At 41.8% G+C, this 22,416-nt stretch overlaps 1 protein-coding gene across 2 annotated transcripts in view; it reads left to right on the forward strand.

The window, feature by feature from the left end:
• Positions 1–22,416, forward strand: part of ZFYVE1 (zinc finger FYVE-type containing 1) — a 29,702-nt gene that overhangs the window by 2,022 nt on the left and 5,264 nt on the right. For both annotated transcript variants that reach the window (XM_052782281.1, XM_052782282.1), the window contains exons 4-11: positions 13,580–14,084; positions 16,013–16,227; positions 18,369–18,475; positions 19,438–19,546; positions 20,120–20,217; positions 20,323–20,440; positions 20,819–20,989; positions 21,764–21,944. In XM_052782281.1, the coding sequence (XP_052638241.1) occupies positions 13,580–14,084; positions 16,013–16,227; positions 18,369–18,475; positions 19,438–19,546; positions 20,120–20,217; positions 20,323–20,440; positions 20,819–20,989; positions 21,764–21,944 (1,504 nt within the window). The remainder of the gene's footprint in view (positions 1–13,579; positions 14,085–16,012; positions 16,228–18,368; positions 18,476–19,437; positions 19,547–20,119; positions 20,218–20,322; positions 20,441–20,818; positions 20,990–21,763; positions 21,945–22,416) is intronic.

Below are 22,416 nucleotides of genomic sequence, written 5' to 3' on the forward strand. Positions count from 1 at the left end.
TCATGAGTTCCTCAAAAGCTCAAGTTCATTAAAACCTTATGCATGGCAAGAGCCTCCTCTAGGAGGCTTGGTAGGCAAAGCTGGTGAAAGAATTGACTCTGTACTGAGACACACACAACTGAGATAAGAGTTCTCTGTGCAGGATGCTGATCGTTCCTGAACAAAATTGAACTGAGAGTATTGTAGGAGATATCCTGCAAATGGGAGTGCTGGCAGCCAATCTCCTACCATATGACTAGGAGCGGGCACTGTACCAAGCAGTGCTAATGCAAGACTACAGCCCCCTGCTACCCTCCTTTAGCATCAGTAAATCCATCTGATTTTTAGGAATAGGGTGAAGTAGAAATAAGGCTCTAAAGTGTGCCATCCAAGTCCTACAGATGTCGTGGTTAAGCTATATTCCTTGTCACAAATGTTATTCCATGTTAGCCTTTTGCTGAAAGAGGGGGAAATTGGCCATCCATTTGGGGTAGGCCTGCTGGTAATAATGTTAGAAATACTAGTTGACTAGGAACAGCCTCTCAGGAGGCATTATTTTAGAGAGTCTAGCATTCAATATATGCAGTTAATGAACTCTTCTGTTGGCCTTTACATTTGGTGAGCATAAGCACTTTACAATGTAAAAATACTTCACAAATGTAAAAACAGCAATGTGTGAAAGTCACAGAGCAGGTTAGTTACACAACTAAAAACTCAGCTTCGTCTTCTGGCTTCCAGTTTGCACCCTTCATGTTAAACCTCATTCAGGAGACACTTAAAGAAAATGTGTAGTCACCTGAAGACTCGGTATCTGGTTACTCTAATTTAACATATTCATCCTACCAGCGGTAAAAAGAATTGTGATATTCTGATTGTTGGTAGATTAGTTATTTGTATCCATCATAGTAACAGTCAATGTGTCTGCCATGCATTGCAAGGAAATGTGACACAAGTATCTTGTATCTATTCTGTACTATAGAAGAGTATAAATATATATATATATAAAATGTACACTGTAATTACACTATAGTATAGAATAGATGCAAGATACTTGGGTTGCACTTTGGTCAGTTCAGGTGTACTGACTGACAGATTCTTGTGGCTTTTGGAGGGAAAAGGGAGGAAAGGATGACAGGCCTTACGATGCACTGACATAGAAAACACACTGTGCAGGACACCAGTGACTGTAAACCGAGTGATTGAGTTTCAGGTGTGGTAGCAGTCCTAAGTTTGTATGCCTCCCCTAAGCACACACACATTTCCTTGTAATGCATGGCAGATGCAGCTATTACCTTTAGATGCAGACTTTTCAATAATCTTCATCTAGCCAGTAGAGCAAGCTCTGAAATGCCTTAGAACAGGGCTGTCCTGGAAAGCTGCTCACAAGCTGTGGCTGTGTGTGGTTGCACCGGTTTAAGTTATCTTTATACTCATGAATCTGTAAGCCTTATTGAGGAAGACTTTTGGCTGCCTCTTGCAAGCAAGTATGTTGCTATTTAAATGTCATGGGCAATAAAGCCAACTTCCTTATTGGGACAGCAATGGTCCTTTATCAGATCATAGCAATTTGATCAGAACTAGATTGAAAAAGCTCTCCAAAAATGATCTTGCTTCACTATCAAGACGTTGAATCAGAGCTCTTCCATCTGGAGTGATCTTCTCTTCCTCATAGCTGAAAACTTACGTGACATCTCACAGCCAGTGTCAAAGCAGTTTGAGAGTTTTCAATTAAGATATTTTCTGGCAGCTGGAACTTAAAGAGTGCTTGCTATTATAGTGATGTTTCTGCTAGTGAGTATGAGGACCTTTATTTAGAGAGGGCTGTAGGATGACTAGCTAGCTCCGAAGACCTCTTCTGTAGCATCTTTTGCTCTTGATAATACTGAACAGCCAATTCAGCTATAGGAAAGTGATCCTCAGTCTTTTGTGCTTGTCATTAGCAAGATTACTGCTGATAACTTGGGGAGAAAGCCTTAGAATGTTCTTTATTTAAACCAACTTTTTGTCCAAATGCTAAAATAGTAATAACTTAAAATGTGGAGATTCAGGGTTTGAGGGTGTGCGGCTTTTTAAGCTTGAGCAGACAGGAGAAGGATTTATCAGAATTATGGAGTCCAGCTATCTTTAACCGTCTGTTTTCTGACCTTTGGAACTTGAAGATTGTTGCATTAGTTAGCAGTTTCCTCTCTTATTTCCTGATTTGCTATCAGTGGTAGATTCTGCCATAGCAATGTTAAATGCTAGTCCTACAAAATTAGGCAGAACTAGTTATGCTGCTGAGCAAACATGATGGATTGAGATACTCGCTGATGTATATGTGTTTACAAATCTCTAAGATGAAAGTGGTTCAATGAGATGGGAACACAAGGCAAAGAGATTTCTCTTTTTAGTTTCCCTTGGAACTTGGAGTTGTTAAGCTCAAGTGGTTATGTTTCATCTCATTGTTCCTGTTGGCTTCTTGGAGGTGGTAGCTCTGAAACTGTAGGACATTTATAGCATGTAAGCAATGACTGAGCTAGTTCCAGATCCAGAAGCAATGTACATTAATCCATAAGGAGCTGTGCCTGAGCAAATTAGTTTGGCTGAGAGGTGGAGATTCTCAGCTTGGGCTCAGCACTGCACTGATACAGCTATGGTAATTCTGAGATCTGCATAACTGTCTTTGTGCCTTGTTGCACAGATGTGCTGGCCTGCTCAAAGCTAGTTTGGAGCTTTTTTGTGCTTTGCAGACATGTCCTCAGCTTTCTGAGCTTATGGTTTTCTTGTGCTTGTTTCAAATCCACTTAGTTGGGAAAGGTCCCTTTTTAAACCACTGCTTGTGAAGCAGTTGTTTGTAGGGAACCAATAGTAGCTTAAGTTCATATCTGTGAAATGCAAGCTTCTCTGTGATATTCATCGTAACAGCACTATGTCTGAGCACCTCAAAAAGAGATTGGTTATCTCATGTTAAGAAAATGCCATTAAAGGTTAAATCCAAGTTTGCACTGCAAGTCTGTGGAAGAACCAGAGAGAGAGGTTATTCCTCATGGAGTCCAACCCCAGCTGTCTCGCACGGCGCACAGCATGATGCTTTGTGACTCTTGTGAGTTAGTCCCCCAGTCATCTTGACCTACACCACAAATTTTCCTTTCCTTCTTCCAGGACTTATTGCCCCTCATAAGACCTTATTGACTACTTGCATCAGAAAACAAATCTTGTCCATATTTTACAAATTGGCATCACCTGCAGTTTAGATCCCATTCTAGGTCCTTTTTCTCAGGCTGTATTACATAGTTTCTCTTTACACAGTATTAAACTTTTGGACTTATCTATTGAAAATCTAAACCTGAGACTTCAATTAAATTGTTCTTGATAACTGCAGCATCTGTTTGTTAATTGGCTCTGACATAGTCTATCTTCCTTGCTCATCTCTACTCAGAATGATACTGTGGGGATTACTTCCTCAGTCAATTGCTTCTGTCTTGTCAATGCTCTCGTTACATCTTCCACATCTCCTCTTTGCCATGTTAGACTTAAACTGTGTGCTGCCGCCTTTTATGTGTGTAAATCCCCCAACTGAATCTCCTGATCTGCTCTGTCAAGATGTCAGCTTTTCTTTCTTATCTCTAACTTGCTGAATTTTCAAACAAGCATCATTGTGCTGTCACTAGTGCTGCCCCTTGCACACAGGAGGCACTTCCCTTAAGAACTTACAGAATCAGTTCATTGATCTTTTTTAAAACTCCCCTATACTCGTGGATCTATTAAGAAAAACACAGCAAAACACAACAATAAAAACATGACTCGGGTTAGTATAGTTGTTTTGAGTCCTGATACTGTCACTTGAGCTTTTCCACTCATCTCTATCTGTCTGTCTCTTGTACGTAGTTTATGCAGTTTCTGGGACAGTATCCATTTTTGCTTTGTCTTTGTACAATGCCTTTGCAATAGAGCTCTTTAGCATAAAGCAGAGAGTTATGTATCAGTTGTACAGTGAACTCATATTTACTACTACTTCTGAGGCAGGGGAGAAGAAATACTCAACAACGCATAACAACAATTTGATATTTCTATCTTTGGGAACAGATGTTGAGAGTTCTTACCACAGGATCAGAACTTGGTTGTAGTGTCACTAGTGGCTTCTATGGTAACGCTTTGTCCGAAGCCCTAATTAAGGACTCGGCATATATACTTTAGAGAGGTAGAGAAAGTCTTTCATTGACCCCAGAAGATAGGGGACATGCTTCATTGCTATTAGTCTGCCTTAGAGTTCACTGATCTTTGACCAGAAACTAGCTCTGTCACAAGAAATTATCCAATCTCTGGGTTGCAAAGAAAAATAAAAGGTACTGACTTTGTAGCCTGTCTTACTAAGGAAGCAGGAAGAAAAGGAAGTTTTTCGTCTAGCTAGTCACAAAAATAATATCCCCAGCACTATAATTTTTTGTGGGAGAAAGGAGCATACATTTATTAGTGGGTCTCCCCTGACATACCCACTATGAGCTCCCTTTCTTCAGTTAGCAGGGTCTTTTTGTTTTGCCAATAGATATCTCAATTTCCTAAATCCAGCCCCATTCCTTGAGTTCTTTTTATTCCTGCTAGCAGGGTTAGACACCTAAAGGATTAAGCTCTTTTCCTCAGCAAATACTGAGCAGGATCTATATAATGCTTTGCAGTCAGTTTAGATGATGCAAAATGACCTGTAGCTCTTACTTAAATGCAGACCATTTTATACAATCATTAAATAACCAGCCTCTAACACGTAACAGTCCATGTGTCCTCCTCTGTCCCCTCTTGTTAAAAAGTTACACGTACAGAGTGGTAAGTCTTTAGGGCTGCTTTGCTCTTCTCACTCCCACTGCAAACCTGATGAAAGTCCTGTGATTTTTCCTTATTACCTACTGATTTGAGCCTGGCCAAAGTCTAGGGATGAGAGAATGGAGAGTCACTAGGAATGCTTTTTTTAGACGAGTATTCTTTGTCAGTCAGTGCAAGCCAGTGTTATGTCTTCTCTCCCAAGAGAAGATCACAATCTCTTAAGTCTTATTGCTTGCCTCTGTAATAGAAAAGCATTTGTTTAGCAAATAGTAGTAGTTCCTATGACAATCTTGCTTGATTTGTTGTTGGGGGAATGTTTTTGTTTTGTTGGTTTTTGGGGGGGGGTGGGGTTTTTTTGTGCTTTAGGGTAGCAGAGTCAGCTGCAAGTTTCTGGGAATTTTAGTCTATATCCTGTAAACTGAAGAATCACAGCTGGTATATTTGCCATGGATGTAAAGGAGGAAGAAGAAATGTAGAAGGATCCAAGTTTTTTAGGTCAGTGTGATCTGTTGGATCAGGATATGTAATTTCTGTCCCTCATCACTGTTGCTGTACTATTGATGAGTTTTCCTCCTCTTTGTGCTTCAGAGAGGTTTTCTTGCCAAAGTATTTTTGGGAGTTTGCTGTCCTACACTCTAGGAATTTTTCTCTTATTACTTCGCTATTTGTCAGTATTCCTCCCATCCCTGTCTGTTATCAGTTTTGCAGTTCCTTCTCCTACACTAAAGTGCACTGTTTTCCTGTCCTTGGAATAAAGCAGTAGAAAAACTACTTGGCAACTGCTGGTTAGGAGTGTTCTTTCTTCCACTGAACATATACCAGTATTTTCAAGATTATTTTTAGAAGATGGGAGAGGAGCCATCCATTCAACAAATGCAGAGCTCCTTTAACAGTCTCAGGCTGACTCCTAGCTAATTCGAACATAGCCACTTACAAATATTGCTTTTCCCTGGAACTGCTCTTGCACCTTCTTCATAATGAAGTTCTCCTGGGCTGTAACTAAAGTAAAATCTCTTGCTTGCTTCCTGTATTTCTTGTCCATATGCTGAAATGAGTGCAGGTGTAGAAGCAAAGGAGAGCATGTCACAGGTGAGAGAAGCTGGTAGCAAGCTACTGTGGAATTACCCACTGTTTCATTTGAGGAGTTCCTGAACTAAATAGGGTTGGTAGGGGAAAGGGGGTGTTCTAGTCCCTCCTCTGCTGTACATCTCTTTGCACTTATCCAGTGAATCCTTTTTGGCTCCTGGGTGCTGCCAGCAGGAGCAGGATGCGAGTGCTTTGGGGTACATTCAAGAAAGAAAAGGGAACTGGCAGCTTGCTGTCCTCCAGCCCTTCTGTTCTTTCCATCTCCTCCACTTTCTCACTTCTGCAGGGGTTGCTGGGAGGCAGATGTTGCTGCAGTATACCTTTTACTTTTTTACCTGGGTTGTTAATGTCTTGCTCTAGGATCACTTAAAGGCAGAATTTTCATAGTCCTTTGGCCTGTCTGTCAAAACACCCTGCAGTTGGGAAAATAACCAAAGTAACTATTTTCTAGGAAGAGTGGAACTGTAATACCAGTAAGTTTGTAAATGCCCCTCTTTAAAAGGACAGTGGTATAAAGTAGTGTCCACACAGGTAATCTGTTTACCCTTAGTATTGAGGAACACTAATAGTTACTACATGAACTCACTCACTGACTTGCTGTCTTCTGGGCAAGTCTCTTCACCTGGATGTGCTCTCTGCTGCTACAGCTGTGACATTGGGGTGGTAATTGGAAGCTGTGTGGCTGAATTAACATCCATGGGAAACCTGAAGGGTACTTAGGATATGTAATAATGATTTCTGCTTCATTGTGTACTGTTTTCTTTAAGAGTTAGATGACACTCTTAAATTAGTGTTATTTCTGCAGCAGTTGCATTTACCTTGAAGTCTTTATTAGCTTTATTAGTTTTGAGTTCTTGCAAAAGTAGTTTTTCAGCTAGCAAACGGTGGGCTGTCTAGTCTTACTTCTGCTTTCAGCAGTTTCATATAACTCAGGTGTCATCTACAATGGTAACTTATCTGGTAATAGCAATATTTCAGTCAATATTGCCTCCTGGGTTAGGGAGGAGTCCAATCAAATTGGATTGCCTCCCATCCCCTTATGTTTTTTCCACCACTGTCTTAAAACCTTTGAAATAGGGTCTCTCTCTTTGGGTAGGGTTGTTAAGCAGGATTTAACTCTTACCTATTTGTCTCTACAAATAGGAAAAAGTCCTGTAATAGACAGACATCAGCCTCAGACATGGGCAGCCTCCACCCTTCACTGCAGGGACCTGTTGAGACTCATTCTGTTAAGCTCTGTACAAACCCATGAAAATACTGTCCCTGAATACCTTTGCCAGAGCTGTGGGAACAAACAGCATAACTTTGGTCTGAAAAAGATATTCAGTTCAGGGACACTATTTTCACGGGTGTGTGCAGAGCCTAATAGAACAAATTTCAACAGAACCCATAGGCAGTACTGCAGTGAAGGCAAATAAGCAGGTACATAAAACTTCAGGTTAGAAAATACTCCTAATATAAATGCTTTCCTTTGGTTGAGCCAGACCTGCACCCAGTGTGGGGAATAAGATCAAAACTAGCTGAAGCTGAGGTGGAGTGTTGGAATCTAACCTTAAATCCTCAGGACCTGTCTGTCCCCTTCTTTATTCTGCCCTCCTCGCATCCAGTGTCAGGTCACTCAGTTTGGGCTTGAGGCTCTGTAGGACTCTGATCCTGAAAATGCTGATGTCCAGTGTCAGCTTGGCTGAAGTCTAGGAGGTTACTGAGGGCAATGATGATAAATATATTTAAGTACTTGCTGGGTCAATGATTAATAACTTACTCCTCAATACCATAACTACTGGTATGACATACGCAATTTTATAAACTAATGCATTGACACAGCTCTCTTGGGAAGACTCTCCCAAGCTACCATAAAATGTTTACATAGTAACAAGTAACTCTTTGAGCAGTAGAATTAATGAAATCTATTTTCTGAGATGTCTGCCTCCCATTATCCAGTGCTTATCCACATCTTCTGTCTTTTGGGTAAGAAGCAGTATGTGTGCTATCATGCACCAGCCAGCATGCTTACTGGCTAGCAAATATGCGTGTGACTGCTCAGCTTACTGCTGTATCTTGCTGGCTGTGTGGAGTGGGCAAGAGACAAGCTTTTTTCCTTAGAAAGGTTATTAGAGTCTTTCTTTTTTACTCTGCTGTTTATTTGCATGAAAATTAGGAAATTTATGTTTTAGAGGCACTTATTTCTTTATCAAATATGTCTATGTGATTGGATTACGGAATTTAAGTTATGTGTGGACGACTTGAGTAATGGCATAAATGACATTTTCTTTGGGAAGTCATGCAGGAAAAAAGGTATAGGAGACAAACTAAGGTAGGAAACTAGAGCTGCTTGGACTTATAAGTCAGCCTTGATTCTTCTTGAGCACCTTCTTATGATCAAAATCTTCTCTCTTGTTTAGAGGCCTCTAAAACCCGGGAGTGAGTAATGACCTCCTGAGGTCCCTTTCAGCCTGAATTAGTCTATGGTCTTAGTGGAAACAGGGTTTGAATTATGATAGTCCAGGGCCACTCTCACAGCTCTACTGATGTCATGGGTTTCATAGCAGAGAGTTTCTCTTCCTCACAGGGAGCTACCCAATCCTTTTTCTCACTTGGTAGCAAGAAACTTTTGGGAATATCAACAAAAGTTTCTCCTGGGGCAAAAGCAGGGACTTTCCAGCTGCTCTTTTAATAGCCTGTTGCACTTGAGTTGCTGGGGTAAGCCAGCTGCACTTCTTTGCATTCATGCAGTGCCTTTCTGGGAGTGATTGTGAGGAGCTCTGCAGAGATGTGAATTTTGGTGGCAGCACTGTACTGTATTTTTCTCAGATTTGTCTTATAGGCTGTAGTTAAAGGAAGAAATCTCCTTTATAGGTTTCTCTCTTGTTTGTTTTCGATGTATGCTGAAATTCTGATGTAATGACCTAACAGTAGGACCTGGGGCTTTAGACATGCACCCATAAGACATTTGTGTGAATCTACCTCTGCATAAGAACTCAGGTTTTTAGAGTTAAAACACAACTGCCAGAATTTAGAAGCTGTGTCATAAAGAACTGGTCTGTGTTGAGGTGGGCAGATCTGGCAGATCTGTTCCGTTTCCAGGTTTAATGATTGATATGATACTCTGTCCTCAAGATCAATTACCTAAAATTGTCAGTTTTGTGTTTCAGAAGTTCAGGGCTGCTTAAAAGGTTGCAGATCTTGTTTTAGCTTGCTTTGCCATTTCTCCCTCTGATTTCAGGTGTTAGTTTGAATTCTTGTAAACATTATCTTTTTAAAATGTTTTCTGAACCGTGAGCAGAATTGCTTGTATTGCCAATGCTTTAAGGGAAATATTTGGGTTTTTTTCACTTGATTGTTTTGACCACTTGTACTTGGAGACTGATTTGTTTCAGATGTTTGCAATTTTATGCTGGTATATAGTTGGATGTGCTGTTACAAATCTTGTAGCTTATTTTTCTATTCATTGAAAACAGTGTTAAATTTATATCCTCTTTATTGATTTAGTGGTTGATATCAAGATATTGTCATTTGCTGGTTGTCAGGCAAGTCTAATGACTCATAAATTTAATTATTTGTATGATGGTATATTTCTTGATTGCAGAAAATGTATTTTCATTATTGAAAACACTCTGTTAAAATCAGGTAAGATTTCAAAATGCAACAACAGAAGTACCAATGTAAGTCAAAATGGGAGTGTAAGACCAGCAAATGAAGGCACTCTGAATACTACGCTAAGCACTCTTGATTTTTGTTTTGAGCTACTGTGTTGTTGTGGCACAGCTCTGGCTTTGTGCACCATTTCCATGAATATTAGCAAGCCTTAAAGGGTTCATGAAGAGTTTTAAAAGGAGAAAACTGTGGTAAAAATGTCTGATTCTCTTAATGTGTTTGTTTTGTGTGGAGGCAGATTTAAAGTTCTGTGACTACAGGTCATTGGAAACTCTGTTCCATTTTATGGATTTTGTTGGTAGGCTTTTAACATGTTACTGTTTTAATGACATTGTTTCCAAGAAATTCATAGGCAGGAATGTCATTTTAGCAGTTCTTGTTTCTTTTCTCTTCCTAAACATTTCTACTTTTATTATGGCTCGGATCTAGGAAACTTGTTATGTTAGGTATAATAGCTTTCCAAGTATGGGTGACAAGGCTGCTTCAGATCTAAACGCATTCCATGGCAGCGTGGTATGAGGTTTTGTGTCCTTCTTAGAGAGGACTTCAGCTGTAAAGTTCTCTGTTTTTCCTGCTGAAGACCTTTACCTTCAGTTCAGCTCAGCTTGGGTGGAGTGACTGCATGGGGGCTGGATGACAGCTGCTAACAGAAATGTAGTTAAAACTATAAAAGAAGGCTAACCAGGATTCTAACCTATGATGGAGTAAAAACTCTTCTTTCTAGAAGAGAATCTTCTTCTAAGAGCTGTAACAAAAGTGTAAATGAGTGTCTGATACTAGAAATGGCAAAATAGAGAAGGGACTGGAGAGATATGCCTCTTGTCTTAGGCTAGACATAGAAAGTTTTCATTCTTAATTGACATTGCTGTGCAATTTAAGGAAGGTTTCATACTTACTCTCTGCTGCTCATGTCAGAGATGTGGAGCTCTTGGGCAATGTGGGAGTGGACACAACTGTGGAAACATGAGTCCTTTGCACATGGAGCAGAAGGTGGTACCATGCAAATTTCTTTAGAGATGAGAAGCAAAATGGAGAAGTGGGACTTGAGCCCAATGGGGGTTAATTAGTTCTTCAACACTTATTACACCCACTCTGACTTTAAATGTCTTAAAGGAACTTGCTCAAGGGAAGTAAATTTGGCTACTGATATGGGGATTGTTGTGGATGGTTCTTTGAGAGTATCATCCCTGTGCTCAGCAGTGGTTAAAGAAGACAAGTGCACAAGAGCAAGGAACACCCAATGACATACAAGTATATTCAACAAAAGGAAGGGGTTTTTTTGGTTGTATTGGTTTGGTTTTTGGTTTTGTTTCTTTTCTCCGCCCACATGGAATTTATTGTGACAGGATGTTGCAGGATCCAAAACTATGAGTATGTTCACAAAGGGGTTAGACAACCTCCTAGAGGATGGGCCTACTGGTTCTTTACCAAACATGAGTGTCTAGATGCAACCTTTTGACATCTGACTACTGAGAGTAGTAGTATGCTACTGTGGTAAAACATGCTAGGAAACATGTACTCTTTTAATGTCTAAGTTATTTCTCACCCATTACTGAGTCCTGTGAGACACAATATTGGACTAGCTGGACTTGGGTGCATTCTTGTGCTCCTGGGTGACTTGCTTGTCCGAATCACTCCTGAGATCTGTCTCGGCAAGGAAGTCTGAAAAAGTCTAGAGCCTTAGAAGGGGATAACAGCTCAGTGCTTTGGGTGTCTGATTTTATATTCAGCATAACTTTTCTGCTGCAGTGATCTGGAACCAACTTTTCTTCTGTCTGGGTCAGCAATCCAGCTCTTCTTCCCACAGTAAGTTGCACTGGTATCAGAGGTTGTTAAAGTACATTGAATGCAAAAGAAGGCTGGTGGTGTGGACATTTGCATTAGCTCAGCTTGGGACAATTTCAGCTGCAGCGGAGTTTGTTTGAGTTGACTCCTGTTTTTTACTGGTGGGAATGCATTGCAGAGCTACCCTTATTCCTGTGGTCCCTATTATCCTTTATGTCTTTTGACATTACTGACTCAGCCCCTTCCACAAACTCTCCCAAACTGATACCAGAATAACAACCAGTGCTGCCTGAAAGACCTTAGTTATTAGTTGTCCTGCCAATACTTACGCAGCTGTTTGAAGACTGATATTTATTTGTGTTGTCCAGGGAGTACATAACCACTGACTCTGGCAAAAAGAGGCTCTGCCACCCTTATGGTGAGAAATCTGGGAGGCAGGAGTTAAAAACAAAACAATCTGGAGAAGAAGTTGTCATGTTCCTTTTTGCTTATATACGCATAATATTATTATGTTATCAGATCTGTGAATGTTTTTAGGAGCTATGCTGTGAACCAAGAACTTCCTTTCATCCACAGAGACATCTCCAGAGACACTAAGAGAAACAGCATCTGTCATCTAAACTACCTGCCTGATGACAAGCTAATAATCACAGCTACCAAAAAAGCAGACACTTTCTTGTGCACCTGTAACTCGAGTTTATCTTGATGTCTCCCGCAGACACCAGGAAAGATTCTGTTGAGAGCGTTTTGATTTCTCTATTTCCTGTTTTCTTCCAGAATATGAGGCTGCCTTGTATGCTTTGAGTCAGTGAGAAGATACTGCAGCCCCACAGTCCACAGTTTTTCTTTCTGAATGCTGTTCCCAACCACAATCTGGCACACTGGTTATTTTTTGGTTTTTGGCACGCTGGCTGTTTTTTATTTTCCTTCATAGTCTAGGTTTGACCAGAGCGAATGGGGCTGGCTGAGCCTTAAACTAATTTGTTAATCTAAGAATAAACTTGTTCAAAGAAACCATTTATTACCTCATGGCCTCTGTGGATCATGTATCGTGAGACCTTCCAACTGTACTTGTTGGGGGGAAATAGCCAAGGAACTTCCAGAAGTTGAGAGGCAGACGAGAGGAGATGGAAGGCCTGCTCCTTTCAGCTGACAGGGATTCCCTGAGGAGGGAATCATGACTAAGGAGGTGAATTTAATCCTTCTCAAAAAGTGCCCCTGTCATATTCTTCCCTGTCACATAACACATGGATAAAACCTGTTAGAAGAAGAAAAAGCAAGTGCTAAACAACCATAGCCAGAAGCATGAAACCTTTAAAAGCCAAAGCCATATTCTGCAACAAAAACAAGGCAGGGTCTCATACAAAGCCCTAACCTGTTTCATTGCTTGTTCATCTGTTCCCTGTTGCTCTAGTATCTGAACAGAAAATGCCCTATTCTCTAACCTAAATAGCATGATGCTTGTCACTTAATCTATGTGAAGCCAAAGAGAAGTTACCTGATGAAGTCTGTCTACTCTCATTTGGTTTTGTGTTTGTTTGTGTGTGTTGTGGTTTTTTTTTTTAAATGAAAGCACAATACAATAAATTATGAAATGGGTAATTGAGGTAGTTGTGGCACTTCTATAAAAGCCAGTTTGATGTGCTTGGACCATCTGATTCCAGTGCACAGCTTTGCATCCTTCTCTGCTCCTCCCTTCAGCTGAAGGATCTGTCAGCTGGAGAGCAGTGAGAGCAGGACAGGCTGTGTCTGAGAGCCCCTGGCTGTGGATAGGTGTAGCACAGCTGCATGGAGGAGCTTTTTCTCCCTAAACAGGTGCTCAGCCTCTGTGGATGAGGCAATTCAAGGTGACAAGAGCACTCCCCTGTTTTGCACCTGAATTTGGATGCTTGCCAGAAGACCAATGCTACTGGGAGTGTCTGCCATGCTCCAAAGAGCTGTTCTGGCAGACTTGGAAGTACGATTGTGCTCCCTTCTTCAGACTGCCTCAGGGAATGGGGTGAGGTATAACAGGTTTCACTAGACCGGTAATCACAGTGAGGCATGCACTTCCAACACAGCTACATGATGGAACAGCCTAAATCCCATTGATGTGTACGTGTTACAAAACTGCTTTCTAATATTTTGCTTTGGACTTTTTAGTGCTTCAGAAACTTATGATGAAATCTGAACAGGAAGTAATCACTCTCGTTAATCTTATGAATCCTGAAACCAGGTGTGTTTTCAGTGTTGTCTACTCCAATTGCATAGTTACAATATTTTTCTCTTTTTTTGGAAGGTAAGGAATGAAGAAGACTTTATTAAGAAACTGGACTGCAGTCCTGACCAGCATCTAAAGGTAGTGTCCATCTTTGGGAACACGGGGGATGGCAAGTCTCATACCCTTAACCACACTTTCTTCTATGGCCGGGAAGTCTTCAAGACGTCTCCAGCCCAAGAGTCTTGCACAGTTGGAGTCTGGGCAGCCTATGACCCTGTCCGCAAAGTGGTGGTAATTGATACAGAGGGCCTCCTGGGGGCTACTGTGAACCTGAGCCAGAGAACACGGCTGCTGCTGAAGGTCCTGGCCATCTCTGACCTTGTCATCTACCGTACTCGTGCTGACAGGCTCCACAATGATCTCTTCAAATTCCTTGGTGATGCCTCGGAGGCTTATTTAAAACACTTCACCAAGGAGCTAAAAGCTACCACAGCCCGCTGTGGCCTAGATGTTCCTCTGTCAACTTTGGGTCCAGGTGTCATCATCTTTCATGAGACTGTGTACACCAAGCTACTGGGCTCTGGTGAGTAGGCAGTAAGAAACTGAATTACAATGTGCTAAATGCTATCTATAAATTATCAGGTTGCATTGAATATCAGTGTTCTTTACTACCATGTAAAAGATGTGGTTTGGGTTTTGCTGTCGCTTGTTCCAGTCTGAGAGCCAGGCTATAGCAGAGCATTCCCTGATGGCGATCTGACTACCCCAGATCAGCCAGAATAATCCTCTTAGCCAGCTGGACATCGGCACTGACTAGTCATGATGGGAGTTCTGCCAGCCGTAGGAGGGGTCATCGTACAAATCATGAGCATGGGTGATATGGTAGACGAAGGTGAAAACTGAGACACCCTGGACTTTTGGCAGGGATATGGAATATCCTGTTGCAAAAAACCCAAAATAAAACTCTATGTAGAAACTAGGATGAGCAAGAATAATGAAATTGGTGAACTTCAATACTTACAGTACCCTCACTCTACTTTTTTAAATTCTGTGGACCAGCATTGTTCTGAGGCTGATGTGAGGTTGGGACTGAGGTTGTGGCACAGAGCTGATGGTTTGACACCACTTTTCTCTGCAAGTATCTGATACGGCCAAAGTAGCAGGCCTGGCACACTATTACTCCCATCGCTTTCAGTGTTCTTCACCAGTACTTTTAACTTGGCTTGTGTCATACTGGATTATGCATATTTAAATTGTGTATTTTATTTGTACGTCTGAGTGAAATGCACTGTCCTATGGAAGTCACTGCACGTTTCGTTTTTGACTGTACAGGGATCTAAATTTCTTCTCCTGGCCCCGTTTTTCACATATTTCAAAAGGCATGATGAAACCTTCATTCATTCTGTCCATTTCTGATGCTTTGATGAGCAAAAGCCCTAATGAATTGGCCTGTAGCAGCTGAGGCTCAGTCCTGCTGTCTGTCAACATCTGGGAGTCTTCTGCTGTGTGGTACCACAGCAGCTCCCTGCTTGCCCACGTTCTCATTTTGGTTTTTCTAACCAGTGAGGTCTTGAGCTAGTAGAAGAACTTGGCATTCTTTCTGGTTATTATTAGAGTGACTTCTTAATTACTTTTAACCTACCTGTCGAGGTGGTTCCTTTTCTTACATACCAATTTGCTGATGAGCAATGCAGAGTTTCATATAGTTGTTGAAATTTGCTGTTTCAGCAGGTTGGATTTAGTGACCCATAACGATAGTTGCACCTGTATGCAAAGTTAGGGTAGTAAAATTATATTTTTATCATCACTTCTGATCATGGTAAGAATAGGAAAGAAACCTCTTAGCACATGGATTTGCAGTAAGCTGTAACCATCTGCCTTGATGGATAATTGAGATAAGAGTGTTTTATGTAGTTTTAGGGCAGGGAAGTAGGGGCCTGCCTTATTCTGACATGTGCAGCAGGTACTTGGAAGCAGGCAGAAGAATGTGGTCGGCTTTATAGAGTCTGACCTGATGTGGCCAGTTCTGAAGTGCTTCACCATGAACAAAGGGTTGATAGAAGCTCGATCTTCCTTGCTACAGGGTTGGCATGGAGAATGAGCAGCCCATGTAAGGTTCATGTCTTCCACTTGTCAGGTGCTAGGACTAGCTATACCAAGTTATGGTCTGGTGAGAAGAGTTAACAATTGTAGTGACATGGAGTTTCCTTATATTATGTCATAAATCACTTCTTATTCTGGATATCTGTGTTTCCAAACCTAGATGTTTCTGGTTTTACCTGTGGAACTTGGCCGTAGAATCTAAAGCTGTGTATCAAAAAACAGAGACTGCTTTTGGAAACATTTTGTTTCTTTTCTTTCTTGTAAAATATAATGACAACTGCATTCCAGATGTATTAGAAGGTTTAATTAGGAAAACTAGCACTGTGTTGCATATGAAAGCACTGTGCAATGTAAATATTATTTAAAACAATCAGTTGTTTATATACTTGTTGATACTCTTATATATAGATCATCCTTCTGAGGTTCCTGAGAAGCTCATTCAGGATCGGTTTCGGAAGCTAAGCTGTTTTCCTGAGGCTTTCAGCTCAATCCACTACAAGGGAACAAGGACATACAATCCTCCAACAGATTTCTCTGGACTTAGGCGAGCTGTGGAGCAGCAGCTGGAGAACAATACCACTCGGTCACCTAGACAGCCTGGGGTTATCTACAAAGCACTAAAAGTAAGTGGAGAAGAGTTCGTCAACAATCTTTATTAGTATCGCTGTTGCTAGTAACTGTCAGTTGCAGCTAATAAAGATAGAGCACGTGAACCAGTGACGCAGACTTGCAGGCGTCTGGAGATAAAGCAAGTTCGTCCATGAAGATGATGATTTTTGTGTAACAGCCAGGTAGGCTGGGTAGTTTTTTTACTTTAAAACAAACATACACCTTAGCAAAGACCCTGAAAGTTCAAGAAAAGTTGAAGAGCAAACCAGAGCAAAATAAAAAAAACTGAGATGGGAAGAAACTGACTGGGAAAGAAAAAAAAAACCTGATGTTGTGAGTGACAAGCACTTAATGACAGTGATTTACAAAGAGGAGTCCCAGGAGGAGTTATTGGTGAAATTTCTAAGGATGGCCTCAGCACAAGGGGAGGGAATGCAGGAGACTTGGAGGGAGTTAATGGTTGGCAAAACCTAGCAGTGAGTGTAGTGTAACCCAAGGGCTAGGAGGCAAAAAGGAGGAAGGATATGTGTTGGTAGCTAGGAAACAAAATGGGATCAAGCCAAATGATGTATCATTTGAGAGGTGCAGCATCAGATCAGAAGGCTGATGAAAAAGAATTGGAGAGTGCAGCTGGTGATTCTCTTAGAAGGTTCACCTTGCTAGGATGTCAGAGGGATTTTTGGGTCTTCACATTTTCAGTCTGTCCTACAAGTTTCCATACATTTGCACATTGCTACCACTACCTGATCAGCATCATGTGCTCTTTGGGCCAATAAAAATAACTGTCATGGGGGAGGGGCGGACTGAGCTGGGGCATATCTGCAGAAGAAGGTAGTGTTAGCAGTCTTTTCTGATGTTAGTCACAGCTGTTGGAACAGATAATTCTAGCTGCTCTGTATTTGGGGTAGGTGAAGCACAGAGGGAGGTATCAGGGTGGCATGTACACAGTTCCTTGCATTAGGGAGCAGGCAGGCAGCAAGGGGAAAACAGCTGGAGTGGTTAATTCCAGTTTAATTTCTAGGATTTTATTGAAGTAATCCAGTTTCAGATATAGCTGCTAGTATACTTAAATTCATGTCCAGTAAAGTGGTTGCTGTGTTCAGATCACTACTGACTACAAATTAACTTTTTTTGCTTCACTTCCTGAGGACACAAGGCTTGCTAGAGATCTATGTCCACCTCCTAACTTTTGAATCCATTGGCCAGTATCAGCCAAGTTTGAAAGAGATCTTAAAGCTAATTTCCTTGAAATTCTGTGAAATCAGATGTCTACGTAGAGATCTTATCTAAGAGAAACTGTGGTGAGAGATATATGCATGTCTGTGTGTATGTGCAGTCAACCCTTGTTAGACAGCAGAGATGCTCCACCCCCCGCTCCCTGGGAGGGGAGAGGGAAGAAGAGAAAGGCAGCCACTATAGTAACCTCAGCTGTAGGAAGAGTTTCAGTTAGACCTTCTGCCTTCAGAGATCTCCATGAAGAAAAACCATAACCATCTGCTTTGTTCCCGTGCTTGCTTGCTTTTTTTTTTTTTTTTTAACATAACACCGAACTGAAAAAGAACTGAAAAAGTTAAGTGTGCCAAGGCTAAGGACTGACTTAATCTGAGAACAGATGCTCCCAGGAAAGGGAGCAAATCCCTTTGTCTCAGTCTTGCAGTTTCACCAGAGAAGAGCAGTTGTTCAAGGGGCCAGAGGAAAGCTGAGGGTTGCACTTTCTGAGCGGAGGGGTAAAGAATGTGTCCTCATGTGCTGTAAGAAATGACTCTCTCAGTTTCCTTCTGGAGGTTTCCAGAATGCAAAGCCCTTTTAGAAAGCACCCTGCTATTTTGGGCATGGGTTGTACACACAGAGGTGGATGCAATCCTCTGCCACCCATTTCTGCTATAAAATTTGAAGTAGGGGCAGGAGGAGAGGAGAGGAGAAAAGTAAGTATCTTATAAGCATTCAGGTCACTTCCATACAAGTGCAAGATTGTCTTCTTGCTTGGTTTCTAATCCTTGTCTTGGTTTCCAGGTTAGTAAGACATTATTTGGTAGCTGTGTACTCTCTCTCTGCCTATCCCTCCAGTAGAGGAACCCAGGCTTTTGCTTGCAAAAGCTTTCATAAAATGTCTGCATTGCTCTCAGTCCCTTACCAGTTCATTATTTTGTGACAGGCTCTAAGTGACCGGTTCAGTGGGGAGATCCCCGATGACCAGATGGCTCACAGCTCTTTCTTTCCAGATGAATATTTCACATGCTCCTCTGTGTGTCTCAGCTGTGGGTAAGTAGATGACAAATGCACCCTCATCCTTCTAAGAAGATAGTGCCGCCCTGTCTGCAGCCATAGAATGTGAAGTTTCTGTGACATCTTGAGACCTGACATCACCCATCATTAGCTAGTATTTCCAGGCAGAATTCGCTTGAAATTCAACTCATATGTGAATTGGATGGCTGTTATTGCTGCATCCCAGCTGGATGCGTGGTCTTTGCCTGTTCTGTTTTTCTGTATGGCTACAAACCTGTTCTGCCCATATCTTTTCCCCAGTGCACACAGGGCAGGGAGAAAGGAGTCTCTAAAGAAATCACCTGAAATTTCCTGTGATGACTTTTCATGCCATTTTTATTACCTAAACAGTATAAACAATCCTAAAGCACACATCATGGGCTTGGGCTGTGTTCAGTGACTAGATCTAAGTGGAGCCCCAGGTTTGATTAGAGGTTGGCTTGCAATTCTCTGGCAAGAGCCCAAAGATTGAGCCTGGAAGGGCAGTAGATGGCAGTCAGTGCTCTGAGCCTGTGAGGTACTATAGCAGCATGATGTTATGGCTGACTATGCTTCTGGAAACACTTTCTCTCATATATGATATAGTGCTATGTTCCTGCTCTTTTAAGCTCATTAAGAGAATTTCTAGCAGCTCCTTGCAAAGGCTGCAGTGTTAACTCTGTCCTGGTCAATTTCCAAACCTGGTCAGTTCTTCCTAAAATTCTCTGTGAAATTTAGATTGGCTACAGTGACCATTTCCCACACTGAACTGTTGTGTGGTGCTGCTTTGTACTGTGAAACAGTTGCTACACCTCCTTCCAAAGAGCCTGCCTTTCAATGATAAATGATGTCATTGCTGTATGTACAGTTGTGAAAATGGTTTGGGGTTATGCCTATACAAATGCAAGATAGTAACATAAATGAACTCTTGGTGACATCTGTCCCATATCTAACAGCATGGTTTGCTTTTGCATACTCAGGTGTGGCTGTAAGAAGAGCATGAACCACGCAAAGGAAGGAGTCCCTCATGAATCCAAAAGTCGATGCAGATATTCTCACCAGTATGATAACAGAGTCTACACTTGCAAGGTGAGTAGTGACACAAGGACAAGGTCTGAAGAATGGAGAAGGAAAGGATGGCCCAATAAATGAGGAATATCACAGGCATGTGCCTTTTTTCTTGCACTTTTTTCAAACGTGAGAGGTGCTCATGGTCTTGACAAGAAAAAGTGATCCCCGTTGAACTTGTATTTTCGCTTGGAGAGGTCATCATCTCTGCATGCTATGTGTCATTTGCTAGCTAAATTGTGAACCCAGCTGCTCTCAACCTAGGTGAAGCTGACCTTCTACATACTTGATGTGGTTAAACTTCTTATTTGCTTCTGTGCATTCCTTGGTATTAGCCAATTTTTCTGAAGGATGTGTGCAGGAGACAGGAAAATTTTCAGCTACCATCGTGGTTTTTATTGTTGTAGAAATATTTCCCTGATGTCATTATTGACAGTGGGTTTGTTTTTGTTTTTAAACCAGTTCTGATGAGTGCTCTCCTTTGCTGTGGAGACCACTGTATGCCAATTATATGCTCCATGTGGCCAAACAGCTGCAAGACCTGGAGTCTGGGATTCTCAAGAATGCAGTTTTAATTGAGCCTTTGTGTTATAGGCCTGTTACGAACGAGGGATGGAGGTCAGTGTGGTGCCAAAAACCTCTGCTTCCACTGACTCCCCTTGGCTGGGCCTTGCCAAGTATGCCTGGTCAGGGTGAGTGCTGCAGCTAAGATCTTTCTGCTCTCTGTTGCCTCTACACTGCCTGGTGCACTGGACTTCCACTATCTCACTAAGGTAACTCATCTTCCTCTTCTGCAGATACGTGATTGAGTGCCCCAACTGTGGGGTGGTGTACCGCAGCCGACAGTACTGGTTTGGCAACCAAGATCCTGTGAACACTGTAGTGAGGACAGAAATTGAGCACGTCTGGCCAGGGGTAAGTCTGGTTGCTGGATAGTCTTTGTGTATGTATGCAGCCACGCGCATGTTTATGTTGGATCTTCGGGACGTTGATGGAGAAAATTAATTGGCTTTCATTACAGCTGGTCCCTGTCTCTGCTGTTTAAAAGAACTTTTGCAAGGGCCTTCAGCCATCTTTTGGCTATCTTGAAATGGCTAAGTTGTCAGTTTATGAACATTTCTTGTGAATGATACACCATTAAAACCTACCCCTGTGTTTCAAAGCAGGGCTGGTGAATTTTTTCTCGTGCTTGCCCTTCAGTTTAACAGGAGCAGTGGGTTGCAGAGTCCTCTGCATCTAAAAAAATGAGGTTTCCCTGTTTTTATTCTTAAATGAATATCCATTTCATTCCAGACTGATGGATTTCTGAAAGACAACAACAATGCAGCCCAGCGTTTGTTGGATGGGATGAATTTCATGGCACAATCAGTATCTGAACTTAGCCTGGGACCCACAAAAGCTGTGACCTCCTGGTTGACAGACCAGATTGCCCCAGCTTACTGGAGGCCCAACTCTCAGATCCTGGTAAATAGCAGCTGCTGTTGAAAAAAGCTTTGCATAGCTAAAACCCCTTTTGCTCACCCTTTAAGTAATATAGTATTTTGCAGATTCCAAATGCTTCTTGTTTTATTGCAGCAAGCCCTTCTACAATTTTGAGAAAACTGAAATGCTTTCAGCTCTTCCCATTCTTGACTTAGCCTGAGAAAGTATGAACAGAGACTCTGCCCAGCCCTGCTAAAGAGACTGTTTCTCCCTACTTTTTGTGAGCTCCTCTCCCAGCAGTATCACAGAAAATCCTGGCTTGCATGAACTTGCTATTCAAAGCAAAGAATCAACATCTTAAATCTGGCTACTGCAGTTGATAGTACTATTTTTATAGGTGCAGAGATTAAACTCTGGCTTCACACCAGATGCAAAAAGCTGGCCCCAACAATTCAACTGGGAAAGGATTTCCTCTGTCTTGTGGCAAGCAGATACTTCTTCAATGAAAACTGCCTACTGAATTTTTACCCCCACAAAGATCAAATACCCACCATTCAGCCCTGCGTGATGTGGCTGTAATTATTTGTGATTGTGAATGAAGGGATCATAGCAATCTATTGGCTTAACCACTGCACATCTACCTGTCTGAATCACTTCCCTAGGATAAAGTTATGGGGCTGGTAGCACCCAAGTCTTGGCTGTAACTATATTTTTCACAATTTCAGTCTGAGCCTTGCCATCCTGGGATTCTGCTCTCTATTTTTCTATTAAGGAAGATCAAACTAACAGTTTTTCTTTCTATGTTGTTCTGATTAGAGTTGTAATAAGTGCAACACGCCTTTTAAAGATAACGACACTAAACATCACTGCCGGGCCTGTGGAGAGGGCTTCTGTGATGGCTGTTCTTCCAAGACCCGTCCAGTGCCTGAGCGAGGCTGGGGACCAGCACCAGTGCGTGTGTGTGACAACTGCTATGACAACAGGGGCATCCAGTTAGGTAATTTTGAGTTCATTGTGACAGAATTATCCCTGGGCAATAGTTAGTCTGAAGTCTTTGTCCCTGGCTTCTGGATCACAACCATTTCCATTGGGTGTAGACAGTGTTGCTCAAACTGGGCTTTGGCACAGAGATTTTAGTAGGGAAGCTCCAGAGCTCATTGTCTTTTGGCAGGAAGAAGACCCTTGCAACGAGCTACCAGACTTCTGACTCCCTGACAAAATTATTTTCTAATTGGATCTTTACTTTGTTTTTCTGGCGCTTGCTGATGGTATGGAGCTAGCATCAGAGCAGGGATGCTGCTGTATTTTGTCCATTATTGCTGAAATGAAAGTGAAAACTGCAATCCAAGATCAGGGATGTGGGAGATAAAGGTGGAGGAGAGGCTCCAAGCTGCCTTTTGGGTTTGCTGCTGGTTTTTGCTAAATTTGTAAATTAACTGAAACTTGGCAGAAACTGTGCTGGACTTAAG

The sequence above is a fragment of the Harpia harpyja genome, chromosome 3, assembly GCF_026419915.1.
Source record: "Harpia harpyja isolate bHarHar1 chromosome 3, bHarHar1 primary haplotype, whole genome shotgun sequence".
NCBI lineage: Eukaryota > Metazoa > Chordata > Aves > Accipitriformes > Accipitridae > Harpia > Harpia harpyja.